The sequence below is a fragment of the Larimichthys crocea genome, chromosome XV, assembly GCF_000972845.2.
Source record: "Larimichthys crocea isolate SSNF chromosome XV, L_crocea_2.0, whole genome shotgun sequence".
Lineage (NCBI taxonomy): Eukaryota > Metazoa > Chordata > Actinopteri > Sciaenidae > Larimichthys > Larimichthys crocea.
In genome coordinates this window covers 24,088,401-24,115,535 of record NC_040025.1, presented here as the reverse complement: position 1 = coordinate 24,115,535, position 27,135 = coordinate 24,088,401, and the positions used below count along the sequence as shown (strand labels likewise).

At 44.4% G+C, this 27,135-nt stretch overlaps 2 protein-coding genes across 8 annotated transcripts in view; both read right to left on the bottom strand.

Annotated features, from left to right (window-relative positions):
* Nucleotides 1-715: 715 nt before the first annotated feature.
* On the bottom strand, nucleotides 716-5,149 carry hao1 (hydroxyacid oxidase (glycolate oxidase) 1). Its single transcript, XM_010754711.3, has 8 exons — nucleotides 4,943-5,149; nucleotides 3,424-3,575; nucleotides 3,049-3,316; nucleotides 2,749-2,921; nucleotides 2,318-2,409; nucleotides 1,598-1,756; nucleotides 1,218-1,287; nucleotides 716-1,096 (listed from the first exon to the last, which is right to left on the bottom strand). The coding sequence occupies exons 1-8, from the start codon at nucleotides 5,077-5,079 to the stop codon at nucleotides 1,029-1,031; spliced, it is 1,119 nt and encodes a 372-aa protein (XP_010753013.1). The 5' UTR covers nucleotides 5,080-5,149; the 3' UTR covers nucleotides 716-1,028.
* A 2,118-nt stretch (nucleotides 5,150-7,267) lies between these two features.
* The window catches only part of smg1 (SMG1 nonsense mediated mRNA decay associated PI3K related kinase), a 57,786-nt gene continuing 37,918 nt past the window's right edge, over nucleotides 7,268-27,135 (bottom strand). For 4 of the 7 annotated variants that reach the window (XM_019270681.2, XM_019270678.2, XM_019270679.2 and 1 more), the window contains exons 30-64: nucleotides 26,134-26,285; nucleotides 25,696-25,831; nucleotides 24,999-25,143; nucleotides 24,505-24,643; nucleotides 23,859-24,077; nucleotides 23,593-23,773; nucleotides 23,055-23,216; nucleotides 22,518-22,732; nucleotides 21,963-22,117; nucleotides 21,342-21,564; nucleotides 20,904-21,150; nucleotides 20,525-20,757; nucleotides 20,158-20,403; nucleotides 19,742-19,880; nucleotides 19,194-19,303; nucleotides 18,769-18,987; nucleotides 17,207-17,400; nucleotides 16,723-16,895; nucleotides 16,100-16,379; nucleotides 15,321-15,593; nucleotides 14,995-15,229; nucleotides 14,694-14,905; nucleotides 14,450-14,606; nucleotides 13,983-14,172; nucleotides 13,448-13,728; nucleotides 12,846-13,055; nucleotides 12,374-12,511; nucleotides 11,305-11,457; nucleotides 11,009-11,188; nucleotides 10,409-10,636; nucleotides 9,955-10,166; nucleotides 9,735-9,835; nucleotides 9,138-9,314; nucleotides 8,698-8,804; nucleotides 7,268-8,559 (exon numbers count right to left, since the gene is read on the bottom strand). In XM_019270681.2, the coding sequence (XP_019126226.1) occupies nucleotides 8,482-8,559; nucleotides 8,698-8,804; nucleotides 9,138-9,314; nucleotides 9,735-9,835; nucleotides 9,955-10,166; nucleotides 10,409-10,636; nucleotides 11,009-11,188; nucleotides 11,305-11,457; nucleotides 12,374-12,511; nucleotides 12,846-13,055; nucleotides 13,448-13,728; nucleotides 13,983-14,172; nucleotides 14,450-14,606; nucleotides 14,694-14,905; nucleotides 14,995-15,229; nucleotides 15,321-15,593; nucleotides 16,100-16,379; nucleotides 16,723-16,895; nucleotides 17,207-17,400; nucleotides 18,769-18,987; nucleotides 19,194-19,303; nucleotides 19,742-19,880; nucleotides 20,158-20,403; nucleotides 20,525-20,757; nucleotides 20,904-21,150; nucleotides 21,342-21,564; nucleotides 21,963-22,117; nucleotides 22,518-22,732; nucleotides 23,055-23,216; nucleotides 23,593-23,773; nucleotides 23,859-24,077; nucleotides 24,505-24,643; nucleotides 24,999-25,143; nucleotides 25,696-25,831; nucleotides 26,134-26,285 (6,500 nt within the window). In that variant the 3' untranslated portion in view covers nucleotides 7,268-8,481. Of the gene's footprint in view, nucleotides 8,560-8,697; nucleotides 8,805-9,137; nucleotides 9,315-9,734; nucleotides 9,836-9,954; nucleotides 10,167-10,362; nucleotides 10,637-11,008; nucleotides 11,189-11,304; nucleotides 11,458-12,373; nucleotides 12,512-12,845; nucleotides 13,056-13,447; nucleotides 13,729-13,982; nucleotides 14,173-14,449; nucleotides 14,607-14,693; nucleotides 14,906-14,994; nucleotides 15,230-15,320; nucleotides 15,594-16,099; nucleotides 16,380-16,722; nucleotides 16,896-17,206; nucleotides 17,401-18,768; nucleotides 18,988-19,193; nucleotides 19,304-19,741; nucleotides 19,881-20,157; nucleotides 20,404-20,524; nucleotides 20,758-20,903; nucleotides 21,151-21,341; nucleotides 21,565-21,962; nucleotides 22,118-22,517; nucleotides 22,733-23,054; nucleotides 23,217-23,592; nucleotides 23,774-23,858; nucleotides 24,078-24,504; nucleotides 24,644-24,998; nucleotides 25,144-25,695; nucleotides 25,832-26,133; nucleotides 26,286-27,135 lie in introns of those variants that run through there. The other 3 variants (XM_010754708.3, XM_010754709.3, XM_027288697.1) reach the window with 2 other exon arrangements.

Sequence of the window (27,135 nt, the reverse complement as noted above, 5' to 3'; positions counted from 1 at the left end):
TACATTTGTATAGATTAGTTAGTAATTCTGAATGATTTTGATGATTTTTTGAATGATTGAATTTTAGTCATCTCATTAGCCAGAAATGTATTCTGGGATATTCATACTCTAAAGATACATTTACATTTATAATCTACATGTATCAGAAATGCTGTGATCATTAATTACATGTTGTGATTTTGTTGGTCTGCTTTGTACTAGTTTACTTTCTATACCATGTCTGTCCATCCTGAGAGAGTGATGTTAGATATTGTACAGATTGTGAAATCTTGACTAATCACAATATAAACTGAAATAATAAAGTCTCATGAGTCATAATTTAATGTCTGTTATGATTTGGTGCTATATAAATAAAACTGAATTAAACTGAATGAGTCAAGTGTAAGTTGACTGCCTCTCACCATTTCAGTTATATTGTTCTTTAGTGGTTCACACAGGTTTGCCAAACACATTTGCAATTTATGCCATTGCCACAATCTAACTGCCACACAGTCATATAGCCGGTGGATGAGAGTAACAGAAGGAAATGCACTGTACTGATTCTTATTGGCTGAAGTTTGAACTGCTGTTCCAAAAAAAAAAAGAAGGTGACGGGTTATTGTGAAACAACAGTGGTGAATCTTTGGTGAAAGGTGAAAGTCAAAGCCTTCCATACTGTACTTTTATAAACTTAAGGAACAAGATTAGAAAGGTCAAATGAACACAGCACAGACCAGGATATCTTCATTTTATATGCGTCTTTCATTGCAGATCATTTCCCATAACTCAATAGGTCTTTCATTAGTTTAAAAATCACAGTAATGTCACTTCAGTCATTTTATTTCCATATCTGATCTTCATCAGTGGAGCCCCTTTAATCAGTGCCATGTCGTCCATCATTTTACACCTCATTCCTATTGTTATTATTATTAGAATTGATGATGAAGAATTTTCAGCAGAACATTTGAAGAAATCTCAATACCAAAAATAACAAACCCATTTCACAAAATGATGTTTCCAAGAATGTGATGGAACAACAGTTTCTTCTCTCACATCCTGGAGGTAAACGCTGCTCTCCTGACCAGGGACCTGCTGACCTCTGATACAGAACGACAACCTACACACACACACACACACACACACACACACACACACACACTGCTCTGAGAAAAAAGGGTTCTCTTTTCACAAAGTAGATGCCAACTCTGTCTCTCTCTCTCTGTGTGTGTGTGTGTTACCTGACAGGGCCATAGCCAGTCGCAACTCCTCTTTTAGAAGTTCCAGAAGCTCAATGACCCCCTCTTCGCCCTGACACACACATGTCACATAATATGTTTGTTTAGTTCTGTGTCACTTGAATGTAGTGTTACTATGTTAGTGCTAGTGTTGAAAATAGGTTTTTATTAAAAAACTTTTTGAAACATCATCAGTAAATATTTTATTCCATAGAAATGAGTGATGACTTTCAGATCAGATGGAACTGAATTTCCAAAAAGAGAATCAGATGTGTTCGGTTTTACTCCTGCACATGGACAAATACAGAAAACAAGGTTGGGGTTGGGACTAGTACTTCTGCTAATTAAGGCTAATGAGACTGTAGATGAGTGCGCTGTGTTACCTGACAGGCGAGGCCCCACAGCACCGGTCGGCCAATGAACACAGCCTTTGCTCCCAGAGCTAAAGCCTTCAGGACGTCTGTCCCCCGCCTCACTCCTCCATCAATGTAGACATCACAGCGACCCTGTACCGCCCTCACTACCTCCTCCAGCACATCCAGCTACACACACACACACACATACACACTTTACATATATATTAATATATATATATATAATATTTATATTGTCACATAAGGTACATTGAAAATGTTCTATGATTATCTTATCAACAGTTCATAATTTATTGAGCCACAGCAGCAGTCTCCGGGCACTGACCTGTTAGTAACCATCAGCAAACACATTATTACTGGATCAGATTATGAGTTTACAATCATGTCTCCATGTCTCATATTTATCTTGTTAATAATAATAATAATTTGATGCTAGCAGCTGTGTTCATTGTAAACACGTCACGATTATGGCAGTTTAATCAAGTGTAGCTGATATTCCATCATAAAAGTCATTCAGAAATGTGATTATGCAAACAGTGGACAGAAAGAATAGAGACACTGTGTTTAGTGTTGTGGCCTGTTAGGAGCTGGATGGAGTGTATGTCATATTGTCTTCAAAGTTTTTTTTTGTTGAGGGGTCAAGTGGACAGAAGAGTGGATTTTCTCTGTGAAAAAAAAAAAAACTCACATGCATACACACACGCACACATAAAATAAATAAATACACACTGTGGCAGGAACTCCATCCAGTTGTCGAGCTCCGTGATTGGACACCAAGATGCCATCAACACCATAATTCACAGCCTGGACAGCATCCTCACCTGACCACACACACACACACACAAAATGAACCGGACAAAGTCAGACACGTGCTATCAGGGTGTGTTGTTAATAAGTATTTCAAACTTTCTACTAGTCACTCTCAGGCAGTCAGTGTGAGAGAAAGTAAAATATTTGTTGAGCCTTGGGTCTGAGCCAATTGCAGATTATTTTTTATCCACATCTCACACTCCTTCAGAAGCAGTGATAGTGTCCTGACAGACAGACATCAGGAGGTGCGTGGGGTTTATTTTACTTTTTGGAGAATCATTCATATCTACTAAGAACACACTGTGTGTGTGTGTGTGTGTGTGTGTGTGTGTGTGTGTGTGTGTGTGTACCATTCAGTACTCCCTTCAGAATCACAGGTAGTCGTGTTTGTTTCTTCAGCCACGTGATGTTGTCCCAGCAGAGAGTGGGGTCGATCGCTTTGGCAACATAAACAGCCAAACCGCTGTCATTGCCATAGTTCCCCTCAGAGAAAGCCAGTGAGGCTGTTGAGAAGTTAGACATGCTGGACACACACACACACACACACACACACACACACACACACACACACACACACACACACACACACACAGTGAAGAGTTGGTCTGTAATGAAGTGATTCATTACTCTTGCTGTTGTTTGGTTCCTACCTCAGATGTGGGGGCAGTTTGAAGCGATTGCGCATGTCATCCCATCTCCTCCCCAGGTATGGTGTATCCACGGTAACAAAGATGGCCTTATAGCCCGCCTCCTCTGCTCGGCGGACCAATGATAGTGTGAGGTCCCTGTCTTTATAGATATAAAGCTGCATCCACAGGACACCTCCAGGGCCCACTGATGTCATTGCTGACATCACTTCCTCTATAGTGGAGGTAGCCCAAGAGCTCAGCATCATCCCTGTTCCCACTGCTTGGCATGCTGGATACAACATCACAGATCACAGGTGTTAAAAGGTGAGCCATGACCATAAACCTGACAAACTCTGAACTCCTGCAGTGATCTCAAGCTCAGAGAAACTCTTGTACCTCTCGCTGTAGCCGTCTCTCCCTCAGGATGAGCCATCCTCTGCATCGCTGTAGCTGCAACACACAGAGGCATGCTGAGCTTCTGTCCGAGCACAGAGGCAGACAGATCCACTGTGGACACATCCCTCAACACCCGGGGGACAAGAGACCATCTACACACACACACACACACACACACACACACACACACACACACACACACACACACACACACACACACACACACACACACACACACACACACACACACGGCTTTTATATTTTCTCTTCAGTTGGTAACACACATTTCCAGCTGAGCATCTACCCAGTGATTAGGCTTTCAGTCTCAGGACTGTTACTGATGAGCAGGAGACATTGTGTGGAAGATGCTCAGATCAATTTTACATTCATCACAAATAAAATACAAATGTAATCATATTGGACAGACTAGAGATATAAAAGGAGACACTGTGATCAGCCATCCGAAGCTGGGAGAAAAAGACAACATGCAGACAGTATTACAGATATGAAAGTCATATGTTTACTACTGTCGTCTAGTGCCCTTATTAAACAGTAACATACAACTTACAAAATCCCTGACACTAAGCAAAGAGCTGAAGAACTGAAGACATATGGCATTTTCCCCTTTTGTGTATGTGAGAAAGGTAAATTGAAATCAGGTCACAAAGTCTGTCTTTAAACATTTATACAACATTATACAAACATGTTACATTCAGACTGTAGCTGTGGAGAAGAGGTCATGTATAACTCTGCACCATATAACAGTAATTACAGTCATTTCTATGAGGCTCAGGTAAAGACTGATTTAAGGTGTAAGACATTAACATATTTAGATGGCTCAAAGTGGCCAGGTCAGACAGCACAGTACAGGAGCAGTTTCATATGCAGACAGGACATGCAGCCTGTCATTTATTTTAGAGTCATGGAGCATTAAAGTGGCTGCACATATTTATCTTTGTGCATGAGGCTGACTTCAGAAATGTGATTTTCTGGATGTCGGCACAAAAAGGTTCTTTCCCATATAAGATTCATTAATACTGTTTCTTTTCTTTTCTTCTCTCTGCAGCTGTTCTAACTATGCAACATGAATATGAATACTACATAGTAATAATAATACTAATACTTTTTTGGAATGACTTTGATTTCATTCTGTGCACTTGGAATGACTCCATGAGTGTAAAGGTAATAGTTTTTGCTCTTCACGCTGTGTGTGGACACTATGGGAACACTGAGCCTGTCAAACACCTGCAGTGCAAACACTCCTATGTTGCGCCAGGTAAAGGTACATACCAAAATACTTTTCTGTTCATTCATGCTGCACAAATTCATGTGACACAAATTCTAACATGAACACAAGAATAATCACAATGGGAAAGAGTGGTGTCATTTAAAATCATCGCATTCTAAATGAATACTTTGTCTGGTGGGGCCTCTTATGCATAGGGCAGGCAGAGGTTTGTGCTCAGAGCTCTCTCTGTGTGTGTGTGTGTGTGTGTGTGTGTGTGTGTGTGTGTTGTACCTGTTGAAAGCAGTGACGTTGTCAGCCAGTGTGTTTTGCTCATCAGCTCCTGAGCGGTAGTAGTCATACACAGCTTTCGGGAGAACTTTCCTGGCTGCCTCCTCAAAGTCGGACACACACACACACAGCTGTGACATGGCTGTCCACTGGAACACCAACACACTGATCTCACACTCACTCACTGTCACTGACACACAGCTAACCAACTGTGATAAACAGAGGTGAGGTAATCATTAACCTGTTGGAGGCTTCATCAGCCCCTAACATCTTGACTTCTGTTCAGTTTACACATGATAAAGAGGAGTAATGAAGGCAGAACAAACCCAGAGGTCTGTGGACATTATGGATATGACAACCATGGTGTGTGTTTACACTGTTAACTAGGTTATAAGACAGTGCTTGCTGTCTGTGGACTTTGAGTCCTCAGGTTAGTGTGTGTTGATAATCACTGATGTATTCATGCAGTGGAAAGTCTTAATCATGATGAAGGAAGCCGTGTCCTTAAGTCCAGGATCATGTACAGCGATCAGGTTTGCTGTGGTTTTCTGATGTTAAATTCAGACAAAACTGAAGTTCTTGTAATTGGACCCAAACACCTCAGAAACTCTCTTTCTAGAGACTTAGTTACTTTAGATGGAATCACCCTGGCCTCCAGCTCCACTGTAAAGAATCTTGTAGTTGTCTTTGATCAGGATTTGTCCTTTAACGTCCACATAAAACAAATTTCGAGGACTGCATTCTTCCACTTACGTAACATCGCTAAAATCACGCATTGTCTCTCAAGCGGATGCAGAAAAACTAGTCCACACATTTATTACTTCAAGGCTGGACTATTGTAACTCTTTGTTATCAGGCTGCTCTAATAAGTCTCTTAGGACTTTGCAGTTAATTCAGAATGCTGCTGCACGTGTTCTGACAGGAACCAAGATCAGAGATCACATCTCTCCCATTTTGGCTTCCTTGCATTGGCTACCTATTAAATCTAGAATAGAATTTTAAATTTTTCTTCTTATAAAGCTCTTCATGGTCAGGCACCATCATATCTAAAAGAGCTCATTGCACGTCTGTCTGTCCTGGGAGAGGGATCCCTCCTCTGTGGCTCTTCCTGAGGTTTCTTCCACCTTTTTTCCCTGTTAAAGGTTTTTTGTGGGCAAGTTTTTCCTCACTGGAACCGAGGGTCTAAGGACAGAGGGTGTCACTCCCTGTACAGATTGTAAAGCCCTCTGAGGCAAATGTACTTTGTGACTTTGGGCTATACAAATAAAATTAGATTTGATTCTGCAGTCTATGAACAGAACTACACACCACAGCAGCTGCATACATGCTGTAACGGATCAATCCAATTTGAGTGTTCAACAAAGCCTTGTAATAATTCCAGATATTGGAAACCTGCCAAATAGTGTGTGATTAAGTCTGTTCACTGCACTGAAATAAATGAATGTGTAATCCTTCAGTGCCTCGTCCTCTGAACACTACAGGACTGTAACAAGAAGTTCACTGCCCCTCTGAACTTACTGATACTTCATATAAGCATCATCTCACATCCCTTTCACTATTCAACTCATTACTTGAACAGAAGTTACACATGTCCGATTATTTGTCAGTAAAAATCTTGATACTGACTTGGAGACTTGGCTGCATTTACTGTTTGTCAGCTGTACAGTGTTTTTCATGTTAGCTTTCTGGCTCATAACTGAAAGCTCTGTGAGCTTCTGTTGCCAAGCTGTATCTAACGTTTCCATTGCATAAGAACCTTATTGGAGGGTAATGACTGTTCCAGACATTAAACAAACCCTCATTTATCAGAGAAAGTTGTGGCTTGTGAAAAACTTTGGTTTTGATTGCATGAAAATGTTTTTTTTCCCCTTGTCAAGTGACCATGGTATAAGCAGGGTAAAGCCTGGTGGTACATTAATGGATGGATGATCCATGCTACACTCTGTACATACATGGAGATTTGTCAGATTCTATTTGATGTTTTCCAGAAGTGTTGTCTGATCAGGTTTTTCCTCAATGCAAAGATAAATATTGTGATGAATCACTTTTACCTCTTTGTGGCCTCTATATATAATTCTGCATGTGAAAGCAATCTGAGGAGAACTGTGTCTACACTGAGTAACCTGTGATCAGCAGTGATGAAGATGTTGCTTCATTGTAAACTAGAGCAAAGCTTTGGTTTGAGCCACTGTCACATGGATCACTTGAATTTGTGGTAATGATGCAGGATAACTTCAGTGACATATCAGGCTGCCTGTGTGTCCAGTGTGTGTGTTTCTGGATAGATGGAACAATAAATCTAAAGATTGGAAATAAAACCCTCTCCACTTCTCAGTTCCATGTTTATTTGGCATCCAACAAAAAATTAAAAGCATTAAGAATGAACATTTTGCACCATCACCAAAAACATAACTTCTCCCACTAAAAATGTAAAACTAGAAGGTCAAGGTTTATAAAATGCAAGCATTAGGGATGGGAAGTGAATACGTATGTGGCAAGCAACAGCTTCGGACAGGCAAGTCAAAAAAGGCAGAGATCCACAGTTCTGTCTAAAGGACTGAAGATAGTTACAAAGCACAACACAGACAAAAGATGCACGCCGAAGAAAAAGAATCAGACGGAGGTTCTCCTTCGTCTCAGTGACTTCACCTTTACGTGTCCCATCTCACAAATAAGCCATCCAAAACTGTCACATAAGAGGATGTTTGAGTTTATCCACAGAAGCACAAAGAACCTTCCTGAGAAAACAACTCCACTAAATCTTCTGGGAATTCTGGGAAATTTGACAACACTTGAGCGACAAAGCGTCTAAGTCTTCACTGCTGATTAATCAAAGCAAAGTTTGATTGTTTTCCACTTTCATTTCTTTTCGTTTCAGGTGGGTGTCCACGTGGCTGCAAGAATCCTGTCCAACCGTCATTCTTGTCATTCCTGCCCAACCATGGGACCCACTGTCCAATCAGAATCACAACACCACTGAGGAAAAGATTAGAGAAAAACAAGTGTGGCCATGTAAATGCCCCATCATCTGAGCTTTAGCCCTGGTGAAGTCCCACCCACAGCATGTCAGCTGTGTGCTTCAGAGGGAAACCGCTTACTTCCTGCTTCATCCTGCCATCAGGTGGAGTTTGATTGGCTTAATAGGATGAAGAGATGTTTATGGGTAAAACTTGATTGTGAGCTATGCAGGTGAGGGGGGAAGGTATTTCCAAGTCGAGGGTGAGGAGGCCATTGCCCTCCTCCCCCCCTCCCCCAGTCGGCGCTGCTTTGCCTGGTCAAACCCCAGAAAGGAAGGTGGGGCCACAGGCCCACTAAGCATTGTGTTAGCCCGATCGCCGATGGTTGGGGGAGTGTGGTTGCAGCGGTGCTACGAGGTCACTGCCCCATTTTGGGTGCCCAGGAGTTTGGGAGGGCGGACTAAGCATCCGCTTCCCATTTCCTCCCCCCAGTGTGGCCTGGTGCTGCTGTTCCGACACCCCAGACCCGCTGGACTCTGGTGGATCAAGCCTTTTCTGGACCAAAGACATGAAGCAGCATAGCGTTCACACCCAAGCAGTCCAGCCCTCATACAGCTGGGCCAGGTTATCCATGTTAGTGGCCTCCTTGATGACAAAGTCCACCTACAACAACACAGAACACGTTTAGAATCCATTTCACACCATTACCACGACTGACCTGTGAATGTGTGAAACAGTGCGTGCTCTTTAGACTGATCAGGTTTAAACCTGCTGTTAGAGCCAGGCTGTCTCCAGGGTTACCTGCTCTGTGACGCTCACCCTCCTGTTGGGATCGATGTCTCTGCCCTCCAACTTAGCTTTGACTCTCTTCCACACACTGACCGCATACGAGTTCCTCTCCTGGACAGCTGCAACACACACACACACACACACACAGACACACACACACACACACAGACACACAAGCAGAGCAGAGCAGTGTTCATTCATTCTGTTCTTTATTCACTCAGGGCTGAAATCCAGTTTCAGATCTCTGGAACTCTGGGTGGAGTAAAGGTTTGGAGTAAAGGTCTGTCCTGTAACCCAAACATCTCTAATCTAACCTGACCAGAAATGTATCACCATAACCTGTTCATTGTGTGAAAATCCAGGTGACACATTAATTAACTATTAAGTCAAAATGTATGTGTGTATCCTGAGGCTAGTGTACATGTAAAGATAGAATAAGTGAAGAATGGTACCTCGTCCTGTTTTCGGGTCTCGTACAGCCCTCTTTGGACTTGGGTTGAGGCCTTTGCTGTTCATCAGCAGAGTGCTGGGTGGAGTATCAGTGGGGGTTCCCAGGTTACGTGGCAGAGCCTTACGTGCATTCTGGGACATGGAGTCTGGCTGGGTCTTCACCCCACTGCATCTCACAGCTGAAGTCAAAGCACATGATGAAGAGTGTAAGAGGAAACTGAAATATGATTCAATTCAGAAGACAAACTCATACACAAACACACACCTTGTTGGAGCCACAGTGTGTGTTTGAACAATAAATTACCATTATTACAAAGTATTTAGTCCCTGGCCCCTTTGGTTTTCATGACAACCGGAAGTTTCAAATATTTCATGTGTTGGTTGGATCAACACATTGTTGCCATGCCCAAAAGGATGATGAGAAATTAAACCATTCGCTCTCTTTTTTTGGCAGTTTGTGCTCTCCGTACTCACGAGTGACTGTCACTCCAGCACAGCACTGCAATCCTCTGAAACTAAACACTGTTCTGAAACAAGTTTTTTTTTTTTTTTTACAGCCACCTTTCAAGGAAAGTGTGTGTGTTTCTGTGAGTGTGTACCTGCTGCAAAGCTCGTCTGTGCTGCAGAAACAGGACTGGCACATTCACTGTCTCTGTCCGTCACCAGTGGGGAGGCAAAGCTCACCAGGCCATTATACACACTGTAGTGATGAACACAGGACATGAACACAGGATTTAAACAGGGAAATGGACTCTGTGTGTGTGAGCATGTGTTTATAGGGGTGTGTGTGTGTGTGTGTGTGTGTGTGTGTGTGTGTACCTCTGGCTCTGGGAGTGCAGCTCCTTCAGGGTGGCAGGAATCTCCTCCAGCACTTCAAGCTGCTCCTGGTTGCGCGGCTGCCCGCTGGCCTGGACCACAGTGAATAAAACCAGCTGGATGTTGTCCTGCCACGCTTTGTACTCCAACAGGAAGTGTTGCACGCTGCCCTCGTATTCCACCTCTTCACCGTCTGCCAACGCCGCCTCCTCATCCTGTATGACAGAGTTACAGACGATGACTCAAACAGACCAGTGTGTATCCGACATCTGTATGCTGTGAAGAAGAATGCATGATGAGCAGCTGCCACTTTGCATGGCAGCCTTTGCCATCAGTGTGTGCATGTGTGTGAATAAAGTGTTCTCTGTACCACACAGCATCTGACTGACTCAAAGTATTCAAACCTCTTACCTTTGCACACTTTCAAAACTGTGTGTGTGTGCGCCCCTGAGTGTACCTTGGCCATGGCTCTCAGTAGGTGCTTAACGTCAGCCAGTTGGCGGTTGTGGTTGGACAGGATGGTCTTAATGGAGTCGACCAGGAGCTGCAGTGTCTCTCCACAGGACTCCAGCTGCTGCTCCCGCTCCTCCTGAGTCCTCCGCTCAACACTCAGCTCCTCCTCCAGCTGCCTCTGGGCACAGCTCAGCCAATCAGGAGTGCCGATAGGTAGGTCCAGCACTGGACTCTGTCGTAACCAACAAAGAGTTTTGAGGTACCTGAAGCACTATGGAGCAGTTTTTACTGAGCTGTCCCTGTTCTGCTTGTCTCACAAACATTCATGACATTCCTGCCAAGTGGTTTGGCACCACTTTGTTTTCTCTATTGTCACATCAGCCTATGGCACAATTATCCTACACAGTGAAATGTCACAGTGTAGTGCTCAAACTTTCTGCTTTACTAAATATCATTTTGCATGTTTCCAAGAACTTCACCATTCCTGCATACAGACTAGTCGACTCCATCTCTGAAAAACGATCTGTAGTCATAAAACCTCCATTTTATTTTTTACCTCATATTTTTGACAGGAATAGAAAGAGAGGTTAGAGATCAAACCCACCAGTCTGTGCAATAATTGGAGCTCCAGTGGAGACACCGTGCTGCTAAACTGAGCAGCATAGGAACAGGTTTGCTGGCAGCGCTTCAGCAGCTCAAACAGTGCTGCATCCATGTTGAGGGCCTCAGGGGATCGGGTACGAAGGCCTTCAAAGTTCAGGATGGTGGAGCACAGGAAGGTGACCTGCAAGGAAGGCAGCGGGGAAACTTGGTTACCAAGATCTGCAGCTGGCCGGAAGAAGGTCGAGTCACTCAGGTTTTGTAACAGGCCCTTGGCCATGATTAAAGCAGTGGTGTTACCTGGCTGGTGCGCTGGTTTTCTCTGGCCACCATGGCCCGTCTCTCCCTGATAGTCATCTCAAAGTCCTGCAGGACTGGGGCCAGTGCTGGATTGGCTCCACCAGCCCATTTAAGGCGCTGCTCGATGCTCGCCTCTAGCGATGCCAGCTTCTCCTGAGGACACGAGCAGTCACAAGTTTTTCAGTCTAATAACTACTAACAACAAAATAAAGAGGATTACATTCATCCACATCAAAATTTTGCCAGTGTCGGAAAGGGGTAAAGAGCGAGATAGATAATGTTCTAGGAATTAATATATTATTCGCCCCAAGCCTGTTTCTTTTCGATTTAACTCCTGAAGGCATGTATACTAGAGATCAGAAAAAACTTGCTACATATACTCCTGATGACTGCTAGGAAAATGGTGACAATAAAATGGATGAATCCACAGCCACCTACAGTGACACAATGGAAACAGAAGCTGAGGGAGGTGTATGGAATGGACTTTAACTTTAACCGCTAAATTACAATGAAGGTCGGATGTTTTCATGAGGAGGTGGCTACCTATAACAAGTTACTTCGCTAACTGAGGAGGACCCCACAGTATGCTGGAATGCCTTAACTGTCTACGTATTTACTTAATATTTTTCACCCACTTGTATTACTCAGTTTTTCTGGGCCCCAGTGTCTTTTATCCTTTTTTTGTTTTGTTGCTGTTGTTGTTGTTGTTTGTTTTGTTCCCTGTCTTAAGCACTATCATACATAATTTGTGATGTTGTCAAGGAATGTTTGTGTTGTGTTCTTCATTAATATAAAAAAAAAAAGTTAAAAAAATAAAAAAAATTTTTTTTGCCAGTGTGGAAAAGTGTGCAGACCTTCACATTATGAAATATATTATTGATGAACAGTGAACTGAATAAATAACAATAAAACACATTTCATTATACACATGCACATACTAACCTGAAATTATAATTCATCACCAATCTGAGTAACGATTTAATCTGATACAACAAAATGTCCAAATAAAACAATCAGAACTCTGATTTGCCACACCTCCAGTTTGGATGTGTATGTCATGTGAACTGACCTGAATGGCGACGATGGCGCCCTCGTCCTGACTCAGCTTGTAGAGCTTCTTCTTCATGTTGCTGAGGATGACAGAGCGAGGAGGAATGCTGACACTCAGAGGCTGATTGCTGGGACCCAGAATGTCCTCATTCTGCCACTGTTGGTGGAAAAACACACAGTGTTATACAGAAGAACAAGCACTGACAGCATTCAATCAATACGAACCGCTGACGAAATCTATAATGTGCTGCTGGTTCTCTACAGTACATCTGAATCAAACATTTTGTGTGACAGGTGGAAATTTCATGTTTGTCCATGAAAGCAGAAATAAAAATGATAATAAAATACAACATTAGAATCCAGCCAATACCAGCTGAAAAATATGTTCAGTGTTGGTAAAATTGAACTTGACTTCTTTGATTGTCTTCAATTAATGGTCAGTAGATCAAGGCAGCTTTCTCAGAAGCATCCACACACACTTCAGTGTGTACCTGAAACATGGCAATGTGCAGCTGGCTCCTCTGCAGACTGGCCTTGGCGGCCTCCAGGTTGGCATCCAACCTTCTGAGAAGGTCAACTTTCTTCCAGGCTGTGTCGTAGGAGGAGGCCAGCACTGTGGCTCTGTTCAGCAGCAGCTGGGAGACCCGGCCTGACGCCAGGCTTTGCTCCACAGCCTTCTTACAGAGTTCATCAAGAGACACCTGCAGAGCCGGAGCAGACAGCACATGTGGTACGCTTCAATGACACTTAGCGAACCTTTTGAAAAATGTCAGTTAACTAGATAGAACCCATCTTTAAGGACCAGTGTGCAGTCTAAGGGCATCTAGCAGTGTAGTTGTTGATTGCAACCCCATCGCCTCACCCACAAACTGGCAAAAGGTCATATCTAGAGTCAGTGTTTGGTTTGTCTGTTCTGCTACTGTGCTACTGAAACTAGCAGTTCAACATGGTGAAGACTCATTCTAATTTTCAGATACACTAATAAAAACAGATTTAGGATGCTCTCATTACAGAATATAATATTCTCTGACACACTGGAACACACTGACAATGTTACAGAATATTTCAAATCAATCAATAAAACACACAGTACCTTGCTCTCTGCACCAAAGTCTTTTGCCTCCACCTGGGCAACAACGTCCAGGCCGAGACCAGACAAGGTGCTGCAGAGGGCCAGACCGAGGGCTTGGCTGGGCAGACCCATCAGCATCTGTCGTACAAACTCTGCTGTAAAGGCCTTGATGGGGCGAGTCATCTTTTCCTCGCTGACCACTGTCACACCTGATCCTGTTGCACTGGGCCGCCGGTACAGCGGCTTCCCCAAACTAACTGGTCCATTTGTAGGCAGAAGGTCCTCAGCTGGAGGACAGGTACCTGAACATAGAAAATATGTCACACACTCATCAGGCAGTGGGCTGAAAATTCTTACATAATTACTACTATGAGCCCAGACATGACTGGCCAAGAACATTTTTTCTGCCTGGGAAACATTTGTATATATAGCGATAAACATTTCACAGCCTAAGACGTAGAATGTTCAGCTGAAGAGTGGTATTCATGTGACTGTGATGGGCCAATCACTACAGGTTTAGAACTGGTCTGATAAACAGTGCAGTGTGGAGTTTTACCAGACAGAGTCTGGGCAAATGAGGAGCACAGCCTGAAGAAATCCCTGATGGTCTGCAGTCTCTTGAGGAAGAAGACCTCCTCCATCAACTGCCGCTGATTCAGGCTGTCAAAGAAATGGAGCTGTGTGGCCCGAGCCTCCCTCAGAACATCCACCTTCCTCCAGGCTGATGGTACCTCCAGAGAACTCAGCTGAGGATGATGAAGAGAGAGAAACCAGAGACATACAACCATTCAATGTTTTCTACTGGCCTGTTGAGGACCGCATTCATGTGCTGAGGGTCTCATGAAGACCTCTAGGTTTGAGGTTTTCCATAGAATAAGAGCTTACATTCAAATTTAGATTGGATGTAGGAGGACAGAAATCCATAGAAATCCAAATATTAATTGACAGCACCTGACGCAGCGAAGGACATTATTAACAGAACACACAACACTCATCATATCTGAAAGAAAACATCGACCCTACCTTCTCTGTGAGCTGTCCAAATGCCGTCTCTAGCTGGGTGAACATGCCATCAAAGGCCACCAACAACATTTGACCGGCAGACATCTTTGGTGTGTCCTGGCCTGGTCCATCCATGCTGCGAGGCTGGATGAGCTCAGAGTACTGAGCACGCAGCATCCTGAGGACAGAACCGTTTTCATTCACCGCACTTTCCTTTGGACTTGAAGCATTTGCAGGCTTGCAATCAGCCACATTAGCTACTTACCTGGTGATGTGGAGGCAGTGGTTGTGCCCATCATGGTCCAGGCCTGTCGTAGCTTGCAAACTGTCTGCCAAACCTTGCAGGCCGAGACCATCAGAACTCTGCTCCACCAGCTGCTCCAACTCTGCCAACATAGACTCCAGGGTGGGCTCTCCTTTTACCATACAGCGCAGAGCCTCTGGAAAAATGATCTGACGGAAGTTGTTGTTCAGTTCCTACAGTGAACAGGGAGATGCAAAAGATTAGTACATATTTTAATGTCACAAACTTTACAGAAAATTGTACCAAGCTTCTCTGCATCTACCTGCAAGCAGGTGTACACAGCGTTGGCCAGGTACACAGCCTGGGTGGTAGCTGAGGGTGCAGGGAGCTCCAGATCATGGGGCATGAGTGGACAGCGCTGCAGCAGTGTTGCCAAAGCACTGACATTTCCAATCATGCTGCAGAGCTCCTCCAGAAACCACGCCCCATCCCGAGATGTCAGGTCTACCAGCTGCTCTCCAGCACTGGCAGCCGCACCCTCCATCACCAGGTTCCGCCTGCAGAATAAAAACACAGTGAGATTCTGTTCACCTGCACCTTTCAAACAAACAGCACAGTGAAACATGGAATGAAAGATATGTGTGCAACCTGCAGAGTGTGCACAGGGCAGAGGTGATGATTCCAGCCAGGCTGAGGGAGCCTGGCTCTCCGTTCTCCCGAAGGAAGACTGTGATGCAGTGCTCAATCTCCTGCAGCTGCTCCTCACAGGCTGCTGCAGTTGTGCCCTCAGCCTTCAGTCGCTCTGCTTGGTGCATCACACGATCATTTGTGTCAGCCACTTGGTGCTGCAAAGTCAGCTCCACACTGGACAAGAACTGGCAGGAAGCTGCAGGAGGCTGGGGAGCAAACAGCACCTCATATCTGGAAAAAGAGGGGAAACAAAGCTCAACTGAGGGTATGATGAGATACAGGTAAGTGTAACATCATGATAAACAAAAATATTAAACCAGTATGTTCACAGTGTGGTCTGTGGATTATTCTGAATAACCAGGACACTGGTCAACAGCTCCAACAAAGAAGAGCACTTATTGCTTAGTGACAAGTCATGAGAGCATACAGAGCCTTTAAAAAGGACCCATGTGTAGGATTCAGTGGCATTTAGCAATATCTTTAGGAGAGAATGAGACAAGCAGGTACAACACAGCACATATACACACGGTATATTCATATTGCAATATTTATCGACTGACATCACCCCAGACTCATCCAAAGATTCAGGGCTAAGCCCCAGAACTTCACTGGCCCACTGCTCCTGAGACATACAATCATGTGAAGATGAACCACACTGTCCAGTCAATTGACCACGAAATGAGGACTTCAAATAGTCTGGATGACACTGGAAAGGAAAGCCTGCTGTAGTTTCTTACTGTCTGTAGATATGCTGGCAACGCTCCACTGTCATGTCTCTCAACAGTTCCTCCAACCAGGCCTTCCACTGGTGGGCGCGATGAAGCAGCAGGGTACCACGTGGGTACAGCAGAGCCACTGTAGCATAGCTGTGCAGCTGCTCCAGGCAGCCATGGAGGGCCCCACGGCGCTGCTGCAGCAAGGAGCTCACCTCTGCCTCCAGACTCTCACACTGGCTAATCAGGTGGGCCTGGCCTGCGTTCTGCAGGAAGGCTGTAGCTGGCACATAGCTCGGAGGACCTGAAAGAATCAGACAAGCAAGAAGAAAATGTAACCCAGCTCAGAGAAACTAGAAGAAAATACTACACTTGTTTATAGATGACATTTTACACTGCATGCTGGCGTTATAAAACTAAACACAAATGAAAGTTGATCTGATGAAAAGCTAAAATCTCTTCCCTATTTAAATAAACTTAACCCAAAACTTAACTAGCTGATTAAAGACATCAGATCCAGAAATGTGGCAAAAAATTTTAACCGAATTTTACACAAAACCCAAGAAATGCTAAAAAAATTGAGTGTTTTTTTTTTTTTTAACTAGTCAATCCATTCATTGTGCTTGCATGATTCCAGTGAGACTAACCCAGATCTATGGGGCTGCTGATATCCTGCAGCAGGCTGGCCAGCTGGGTGGCCTCCAGGTTAGAGAATGCTGCCTGGTACTGGGAGATCCACTGGTCGAGGTCAGCCAGCTTGCTCTGAATGGCCTCCTGCACTGTCCGCTGTCGCGACTGCAGCTGGGTGTGTTCAGAGTACCTGTGACGAGGAGGGCTGGATGAGTAAGCTTTCACAGCTGTGCTGTTACTTATTGTTGCATGTAGTATGTATGTATGTATGTATGTATGTATGTATGTATGTATGTATCTATTTGTGTGTGTGTGTGTGTGTGTGTGTGTGTGCGCACACACACACACACACACATAGAATTTGAGTAAATAATATTACATACATACATACATACATACATACATACATACATACATACACACATACACACATACACACACACACATACATACATATAGAAAGAGTAAATAATATTATACATATATAATGCTGTCTCAGACCTTTGTTCGAGGGTGAGGATGAGATGGTCTGGATGGTTCTCGGCGCCCTCCAGGAAGGCCATCTCCTCCTGAAGTTTAGCTTGTAGTTTCTCTCCCTGGCAGAGCAGCTCCTGCAGGACCATGTACTCCTCCACGGCTTCTTCCACTTGTGGCAGCACTGCCAGCATCTCGTCGCGGTTCTTAAACCAATTCACCTGCACAGTCCACAAAGTATACAGTTACACTCTTGCTTTAATAAATCACTGGTTCCTTCATGTTGAGGTAGCTGAAAGTTTCATTTCCCATCATTTAATCAGAGCCTTGCCCTAACCTGGACCCACCAATCTACACCTTACTGCCTTCTTGTGTCCACTCATGCTCTTAACTAAAAAAGTAGGCATTCATTGTAACCTGGCCCCAAACAGCCCTGAAACACATCATCTAAATATAGTTAGTGCAGTAACATTGGTTTAAGACTGGATCTGTAAACTCCACAAATGACCAGACAATCTGTACCAAACAAGGTCCCAGACGAGACTGCACTTCCTCTGTTTTGATCTATGATTGAAAACCACCTACTGCACCCAGATTTGTTGCTACAATTAATATAATTAGGGCCCTAGCACAGCGAGGCCCTATTGTATTTCGAACGCTGAACGGCGTTTAAGAGTAAATCGCATTTTCCACAGCCCATATCCCCCCAAAAACTCACGAAAATTTGCCTACCCCGCGTAAAATTACATATTTTGGAGGTCTCACACATGCACGCGCGCATACGCCTCCACAGCGCCACCTAGGTGCACGTTTTTGGCGGTGCCCCTCGCCACGGTTTCGCCCACGTGCACGAAACTCGGTGGGAGTATGTAACATGCCCAGACGCACAAAAAAGTCTCTTGGTGCCCCGGGCTACAGTAAAGCGTACGGCGTCCAATTTTGCTCAGATTTGGCCTTTTCCCGTTTTTGCCTCATTTCCAGGGGTCGCATTTGAACGAACTCCTCCTAGGGATTTCAGCCGATGTGCTTGAAACTTGCCGTGTGTGTTCTCAAGGCGTTGACAATGAAAAGTTATCAAAATCACAACTTCTTATCAGAGGGCGTGGCCGTGACGGTGCGTCAAAGTCGACGCCGATTGTAGAAGGCTGTTTTGGTGACTGATTTTATGTGACTCCTGAAGGCCAGATCTGAGTCAATGACAGCTGTCTGAAACTTCTTGTGGTTATTAAGACCAATATTATAAAGAACGATATTATGCACATTTCGACGTGCACACATTTTAACGTGCGCATATCTGCGAGGGCCCGACCATCGCTGCTTGCAGCTTTAATTAATGTTATTACTGTTACCAGTGTCACTGACATTTATTTTACATCTCTAGGTGGAACTCAAGCTCAGAGTTTCTCCTTTTCACTGTCGTAATTCATTATTCATATTATTAGAACATTATAAAGACAACAGTTAAGACCTGCTCTAATCATAATTTAGATATTTACAGAAAACAAATGCAGAATATTAGAAAGTGTTTTTCAGCTCTGCTGAGATGGTCCATTGAGCCATGTAGCAATCAACTCCTGTCATGACCTCACCTTAATCTCAGCCACCCTGGAGGAGAACAGAGAGCGCGTGATGTCTCTCTCCATCTCCCTCTTGCTCTGCTTGCTGTCAGCCTGTTGACCTCCTCCTCCATACACTGCTCCAGCGAAGCCCACCTCTCCCCCAGCAGTCCAGTCGACCAGAGGATCATAGACGAAGGCCTCCAGCAGGGTCAAAAGGGTCTCTCTGCCCCGCCGCATCATCTGAACCACCTGAAATGACACATCTGACTTCAGCAACACACAGCAATCATTTTATTAGAGATTAAGAACAGACCGTGCACTTCTGCATGTCTTTATTACACTTTGCACAGGTGTATACATGGTTTTGCAAAGTCCTGAATTGTGAATATATACTGTATACACACAATTCAGTGGGAGTGTGATGAGGCTATGTTAGTGTGTAATAAGACAGCAACCTGTTCACAGGACAGTCTGAAGATTCCCTCCACCCCAGTGACTCCCAGGGCTGTCTCAATGTTGTGGGTCATCCTGAATGGGACCTTCTCTGGCACCCGCAGACTCTTCCCTACAGACACAAACACAGTGTTATTCATAGACACATTCATAAACACAAGAGCAGCCCAACTGCTAGTGGTTAACTTTTATGAATGTAGCATATTCTATAATGAGCAAACTGTTATCATAGTCATATAGTGGGTGGCTGTGGCCTGGAGGTAGAGCGGGTCATCCACTAATCAGATGATCAGTGGTTCGATCCCCGGTTCGATGCCCTCCAGTCTGCATGTCGAAGGGCAAGATACTGAACCCCAAATTTCTGCCAAATGCCAAACACTGATGAGCAGTTGGTTGCCATCAGTGTATGAATGGGTGAATGAGATATGTAGTGTAAAAGAACATTGAGTGGTCGGAAGACTAGAAAGGTGTTATATAAGTACAGTCCATTTACCATTTAATCAGCAGAAGCAAATGAGACTAGCTGTAGCAGTCAGAAGTTCAAACTGACCTTTTTCAAAGCATACATTGTAGTCAATGTGCACCACCTCTCCAGTGGTCATGTCAATCAACACGTTGTCAAGGTGACGGTCACCAAGGCCAATGATGTATCCCACCATTGACATGACAGCAGTGGATCTGGCGTAGGACTGCAGAAGAAAAGGAAAGAAATATCAAGCTAACAGTTGTAGCAGACGCTCGTGTAACATAACATACGTTTGACTTCATGAGGTATGTGTGAGAAATTAGACAGAAGTGCCTCGAAAAAGATAGCACATATATATGACTGCATTTTCAGATTTATCTTTACATTTGTAAAGAGTGTAGATCTGTTTTTTTATATTTTCTGATACTATCAAATGTAAAATTAATGGAGATCAGAATATAAATCTAACCCATTGTTCACTTTTAAAATGCCATGATTACCTGAGTGACCCTCCACCACTCGCTGGGTGTGGTGCAGGAACACCACAGCTCCTTGGCAAGGAGATTGGAGGGTGTAGCCTCCATTAACTCTTTCAGGACCTCCTTCATGACACTGAGAGGCCAGTCTCGGCGGGTCACATCCAGACTGAGCCCTACTGCCTTCAGAGCCGGCCCGATGCGGCTGTAGTACAGCTCACTAGGGCGGGGTACTGGAGGCACTGGCTGTTGCTGGAAAGAGTCCTGGACCTGGTCAGGACAAAAGAACATGTTTAAATTACAACAGCTCAGAATATTGCATCAGAAAAGGTGATCAGAAAATGGCCTGGTGCAGTATTCTTGCTGTTCACCTCATTAAAGATCTACTTACTACCTTCTGAGTCTGCAGTGCAGCCTCCCTCTGCTGCCAGCGCTTGTAGAGGCCAAACAATGGCGTGGCTCCGTCCACCCACTGGATGAGTCCTGATCGGGTTCCGAGCGGGGTGACAGAGTAGTGGCGGGCGTGGAAGTGAGGCCGCTCCTGCTGGTTGATCTTAGTAAACATGGTGTTGACAATGGACAAAAACTGCATGATGCGCTCATCCAAATGCAAATCCTCCAGACCTAAGAGAGACAACATGTTAATCATTCATACTCCATTACTACTGACAGTGTATTATCTTCAATTATTATCTGCAATAAAACTGCATACAATGCAGCTGTTAATAATCAGGATTGAATGTTATTTTTGCCAGAAGCTGGTCTCCTACCTTTAAAAAGGTATGGGTAATTGCGTCCATCTGATCCCAAGAAGAAGAGCTTCTTTGGCTTGGTCTTGGTGGGCAGGATGGTGATGGTGTTGCCTACACTCTGTATGGTGACAGCATCTGATGCAGACACCTCTCCTGGCAGGGCCATCTCTGTTGTGGTCATAGACACCAGCCGAGGACTGATCTCATCCAGATGAAGCAGATAGCTGGCTCGCTTCTGAGCACGCTGCTGCAGGCTCATCATGATCTAACCAACACACACCATGGGGTCAAGCTTGGACGTTTTTATGAACAAGCAAAATGACTTATTGTATAGAAAGCACACATTTATATAACTATTACTATTAACAAACATCATTCATGCAAATGGGTCTCTCTAAAATCAACAGAGATTTAAATGGATACGTATTTAATGTGGACATGCGCGTGCGCACACACCTGTTTGAAGGGGAGCCAGCTGCTGGCAGGGTTGGCAGGGTTGGCGGGGTTTCTCAATCGCTCCAGAGCAGAGATGATGGCATTACCATACGTCTGCTGGAACCACGTTTCATGTGGAGTCTCTGCTGGAGCTGCTGTGATGCTGTACACGTGATCCAGGGCGAAAACCACGGGGCGCATCAGAGCAGAGTGCTTCTCACGCATTATGGCAATCTTTTCATCCCTGCAACACAACAAACAGTAGAACTCCACTTACAAACGTATGACAGGTCCAAGCACCCAATGCAATCTGGGCAATTCTAAGGCTCACTGACCCAGCCTCATCTCCTCAGGCAGGGCGTTCCAAAGTCAAGGGGTCCTGATGGCCAAAGCACAGTCACCTTTTGATTTAAGCCTCGACTTTGGAACAGCCAAAAGGAGGACCATAGCACCTTAGGACCTAAGGCTGTGGACTGACTCACAAGGGGTCACCATTTCTGTTATGTAATCTGGGGCATGACCCTGGAAGATCCTTTTCATTTATCAATGAGAACATAGACTCTCAGGTTAAATGCAGTTGTTAGCGTGGAATCAACTAGAAGTCCTGGAAGGAGCACAGCTAAGTATGTAGGTGAGCCTCACCTGCGCAGTGTGTTGTTGTTCTGCACCCTCTTGACCTCATCCTCCAGCTGTTGGATCCTTCGCAGGACGTGCATGTGTTGCTGTTGTAGCACGCCCAGCCACAGTTCATCCCACAGTAAGGTCACTCTGCGCAGCTCACCCACCAGCTGCTGGACCTGCTCAGCACACAAGACTGTTAGCAGCTTCTTAGGACTACAGCAATACATCTGTTTTAAAGGCTGTAGGCTGTAGCCTTTAAAACAACACAGATGGTTTCTTGCTGTATCCAGATTAGACTGGATCAGTACTGTGTGAGCTACCTCATTATGTTTTCAGTTAGTAAAGACATATTCTGGGCTGTCTACACTTTCCCTTTGGGAATGTTCATGGCTCGTTTTTAAACATATTTAAGACTTTCTTGTATTATGTATTGTATTTTTGTCTGACATTACATCATTTTACAAAGGAAAGGCCTCTAACAGGGTGCCTGCCAAAGTCTGTAAGAGCATGAGTGTTTCCAGCATGAGACAAATACAAACTGTCAATGAAAGCATGTAGCTGTCTGCAGCATCCTACCTGAAGCACCATGGTGGGGTTTGCAAAGGATAGCTTCTCTACTATCTTGCTGTAACAGTCCTGCATCATGGCTTGGTCTTGACTGGAGCAGAAGGTTGCCAGCTCTTCTGGTGCTCCTCCTTGTCTGCTGCTGTCCGGCTGCTCCTCCTCCTCCACCAGGCCCTCCCCCTGCATGCTGCCCAAGAAGGTGGGCAGAGCTGATGGCAATTTACTCCCTGTCAACACATTTCACCGTCAATGGACAGATCTACTGTATTTACATGTTTAGTGTATTACTTCATGTTTCTTTTTTTTATTAGAGCTACTAAATTCATAGTTTTACTCCACAATGTAACATCATGTTATATCTAGTTTTGACCAGTGCTGGTCATCTGTTTCTTTGTTAACAGCAACCAAACTAACAGCAGACTTTCTGAGTGTCTATCTGCAGTGAAGATAAGAAGAATAAATCATTTTTCAATCAAATGGGACATATTAAACACTTTCAGAACACATTAAGAAGCTGCACAGAGCCACATCAGCAGAACTAAACAATACCTGCATTCTGAGCCTCCCCTCCCAGGGAGAGTGAACCCACAATGGCGGGGTAGAGGATGAGATGTGGGGAATCCTGGGCCACTCGACATAGCAAGCTGCATATGCTCTGTCGGATGTACGCCTCTGGATGGTTGAGACGGGAAAAAAGCTGAGGGATGATACCTGAGGAGGACAACACATTAGAAGCATATAGACAGCAGTGATGAGGAGGCAAAGGTGTTAAGAGCTCAAAGTGTTTTCTATTTTAATAGATTATCTGAGCATAGTGTTGTGATGGATTCACTCTATAAATGTAGAGTAGTTATTAAATATTGACACTTTGACTGAACTGAACTGACCTTTTTACTGTTCAGTTATTGGTCCCTGATTCCAGTTGTGGTGCATGGTTATTATTAACTCCAGCTAATAACTTTATTGATATTAATAAACATTTTTTGATTTGTTAACCAAACCTGCCCTAACCAACAACCCAGTTCAGAGGTGGCTGAGCAAGTTCAAGTTAAAAGTCAAAGATTTCATATGTTGCAGTATGACATACCCCTCCAAGGTGCTGTAGGAGTGGAAGCTAAGCCCAGCTCGAGCCCTTCCCTCAGTTCACCAGCATGCTTCACCAACAGACGGAGCAAACGCAGGGTTGCCATGACGATCACATCATCATTGCTCTGTTTGCTGTTGTGACAGGACAGCAGGAGTTTAGGGTCATCCTCATCTATAGGGACCTAAAAAACACACAACAGAGACTTAGCATGAAGGACTGAACACAACGCTACACTCACTCACTGCTTCACAGTCACTGAGTCTCACCTGTCCGGCATTGAGCTTGAGGAAGGTAAAATAGGCCTGGCAGGAAACCCGGTAGAGGCCAAAGATGCGGTCCACCACCCGTCTCCAAACCCGGATCAGACCATCTGTAACAGGCTGCCCGGCATCCCCCAGCCAGGGGCACGAGGCAGTGAGCTGCCGCCAGATCACATCCACCATGTCATCCTCATCGTCTTCCTGCTGCAGAGCCATGTCCTCATCCTGATACACAACAGAACAGGAGGATCAGAACAGTCTGCAGTGCAGTCTGCAGAAACAAGCAGTTCATAAAAACCCTGGGAAAGATCACACAACAGGAGGTGCCTTTGAATGCTTTAGTCTTTTAGGAAAGTCGAGGGTGCGACTAGTTGATTAGCCACTTAAACATTGCTGTGTCACTACAAATACTAATCGGTGAGACTAATTCTAATATTATTGTGTTTTATAAAGGTTTTCGAGGGTGACTGAGTATGGCATTTTTGCCAAAACTAAGAAGGTTGCCAGATGGTGAACTGTTTCTGTTGCATCTACTATCATGTCACTAATAATGACCAATCTCGGAACCCATTGGCTATTGTCTGACCATTTAGCCTGTAGGAGCAAGGGCCCTGCTTGAGACCCCTTGATTGAGGCCAGAATCCTGACCAACCTGTATGCCAGTAGGTCGACACATGGCCTGTCCGAGAATGCTGAAGATGGTGTCCTTGTCTTCTTCACTGGTGGTTGCTGGCAACAGCTCTTCTATCTCATTCTTCTCCCCAGGAAGCAGAGGCAGTCCCTCCCCTTGACTGGAGAGAAAAAAAATAAATCAGACGTGATATTATTATGGTAATCTGTTCTTTCAAATTAAAAAGCATAAATGTGTGTTTTCTGCCAAATAAAGATGCTGATCTTGAGATTACTTCTCCAAGTCTGAATCACATTTATTTATTATTAACCCACAGGCTGCTCTACCCCAACACATGTAGGCCTACACTCCATTATCAACTTGTGCAGAGTTTCCCTTTGATTTCTGAAATACTGCGATATGATGCCATTGTAATAAATAAAAACAATACAGTGATATAAATACTGGGTTACTGTGCCTACCACACTGTCACAAGCCCAAGTGAACTATACATGTATTCCAATGGTTTCACTCACCTGGCATTATCCACTACCTTCCTGCCCCAGCGGTAAGCCCAGCTGGCCAGGGCTGCCCAGGACTTTGCCATCTCTGGAGCCAGGCTGGTGGAGAGCTGGTAGAGTTGACCCAACACGAAGTCTGGCTCTCCAACGCCCACATTCACTGCACAGGGAAGAGCACCAAGATTTAAATAGAGCTAGACTTAAAGCCATTGGTGGTTTAGATGCTTATGAATGCACATGGACATGGATTTGTCTAGAGATATAAATATTTTAACTTGTGTTGTATGTAGGGCTGCAACGATTCCTGGAGTACCTCGATTACAAAAAATGGTCGTGGAATTTCCTCTGCCTCGAAACCTTGTTTAATTAAATTTAAAGCTCATGTTTCACACGGATTCTTTTTAGTGTGATACAACGTGCTTACATTACAGGTTATGCGTCCCCTGCAAAGCGACGGAAGCAGGCTTGTGGTAACGTGTGTGGACAGTGTTGATATTCAGAATGGCAGACGCCAGGACCAAAAACAGCGAAAAAGAGCAAATGCAGCAAAGCGAAAGTAATAATAATAATTTTATACGATTATTCGATTAATCGATAGAATATCTGACAGAATACTCGATTACCAAAATATTTGATAGCTGCAGCCCTAGTTGTATGGATAGTTCCACAATGTGTGTGATTAAGCTAGGTGAGCTTGTGTTGTAAGTGTTACCTGAAGTCTCAGCAATGATGTGGGGAATTCCCTGTTCCTCAAGGGGAAGCTCCAGCAGAGCTGAGATATTTCGGCCTAGAGGTGACATGCTGCCAACAGCATTGGACGAGTTCCCTGCTCCTGACTTCTTTACCACCTGGACCAAAACATTACCAGTCCTTAGAATCCTGGTCATTTGTCCTTAATACTACCACAGCTCAGTGCACACTTATGTACTGTAAACAAGCTAATGTTACAATCAGCAAAACACCTTTTTATGTGGGACAGCTATATAGTGCTGTGTAAAAAAAATAAGCTGAGCTTTTTATTCATTATGTTACTTTTACAAAAAAGGTTCCAAGAATATTGTAATAAACATCTAAATAACATTATACAAACGTCAGGCTTACATTTCAAAACACTGACATTCAGACCAAAGTAAAGTAAAGGTGAGCATGCCTGTTTAAGCTGAGGGGTCATGTCCTTCCAGTCAGCCAGCAGCCATTTGCAGAGTGTCAGCAGTGAGCGGCAGGCAGCCCCTTCATTCTTCCCCATGTGGCAGTAGGACAGAGCAGCCCTGCTCAGCATCTCCATGGCTGTCATGGACTGGCCTTTGGACAGAGACACTGCTTATAGGAAACTCAAGACCACGTCCTGAGCAACATCATTAGCTCTGCATTAATACAATAGTTCTCTTTCATAGCATTTGCTTTGTGTGCAGTTATGAAATGTTCTATTTTTGGGTTACACAGAGTCATGGGCCAGGCATGGGCCTTCAGGTCATAGACAGTAACAGCACTAAATCTTAACAGACACTGTCTCGTATGTGGGGCAGCTGATTGGGTTGCTTGAGGATGGCAGACATCAGCTTCTCTCAGTGTGGCCTGGTCACCGGGATCGAAGTAACTGAATTCTGGCTTCCTGGACATCACAGATAGCCAGCCACTGATATTCCATTAACATATTTAAACAACAGTGGCCCCAGACTAGAATGTGCTGACGGTGAACACAACCTGATCTGAGCTAACATGGGTGAATACATTCTGACTATTTCTGGGCATATATCATTTGTGGTGTTATCTGGAGTTTAAAGCCTGACCAGCATAGAATAGAATAGCTTAGACTATGAGACAGACTCATGTCTCTATTTCTCCTTGGCCAAGGTTCAATTAACATTACACTAAGACTTCAGAGGTTCCTGAACACTTTCTTCCCTCACCATTGATCAGCGACTTCTCCACAACAAGGGTGACCTCATCCAGAGCTCCCACTGCATTCTGCCAGCCATGATTTGCTCAAACCAAGTGTGTCAGTATAAAGAATAGAACCATCATTCATTGAAAAACCTCTTCTCGCTACAAGCAGAAGCTCCTAACACTCTCTCTATCCAACTGTCCAGCAACAGCGTTCTATCTGCTCAGATATTTGAGAGTTACCACTCATACTAGCCTGGCACAGTAG

Coding starts and splice junctions, on each gene's coding strand:
- hao1 (XM_010754711.3), bottom strand. CDS start 5,079: ATGTCACAGCTGTGTGTGTGTGTGTCCGACTTTGAGGAGGCAGCCAGG. Junction 1,757..2,317: donor TGGATGGAGTTCCTGCCACA/GTGTGTATTTAT, acceptor GTGTGTGTGTAG/CTGGATGTGCTGGAGGAGGT. Junction 1,097..1,217: donor ACTGGCTATGGCCCTGTCAG/GTAACACACACA, acceptor GTGTGTGTGTAG/GTTGTCGTTCTGTATCAGAG.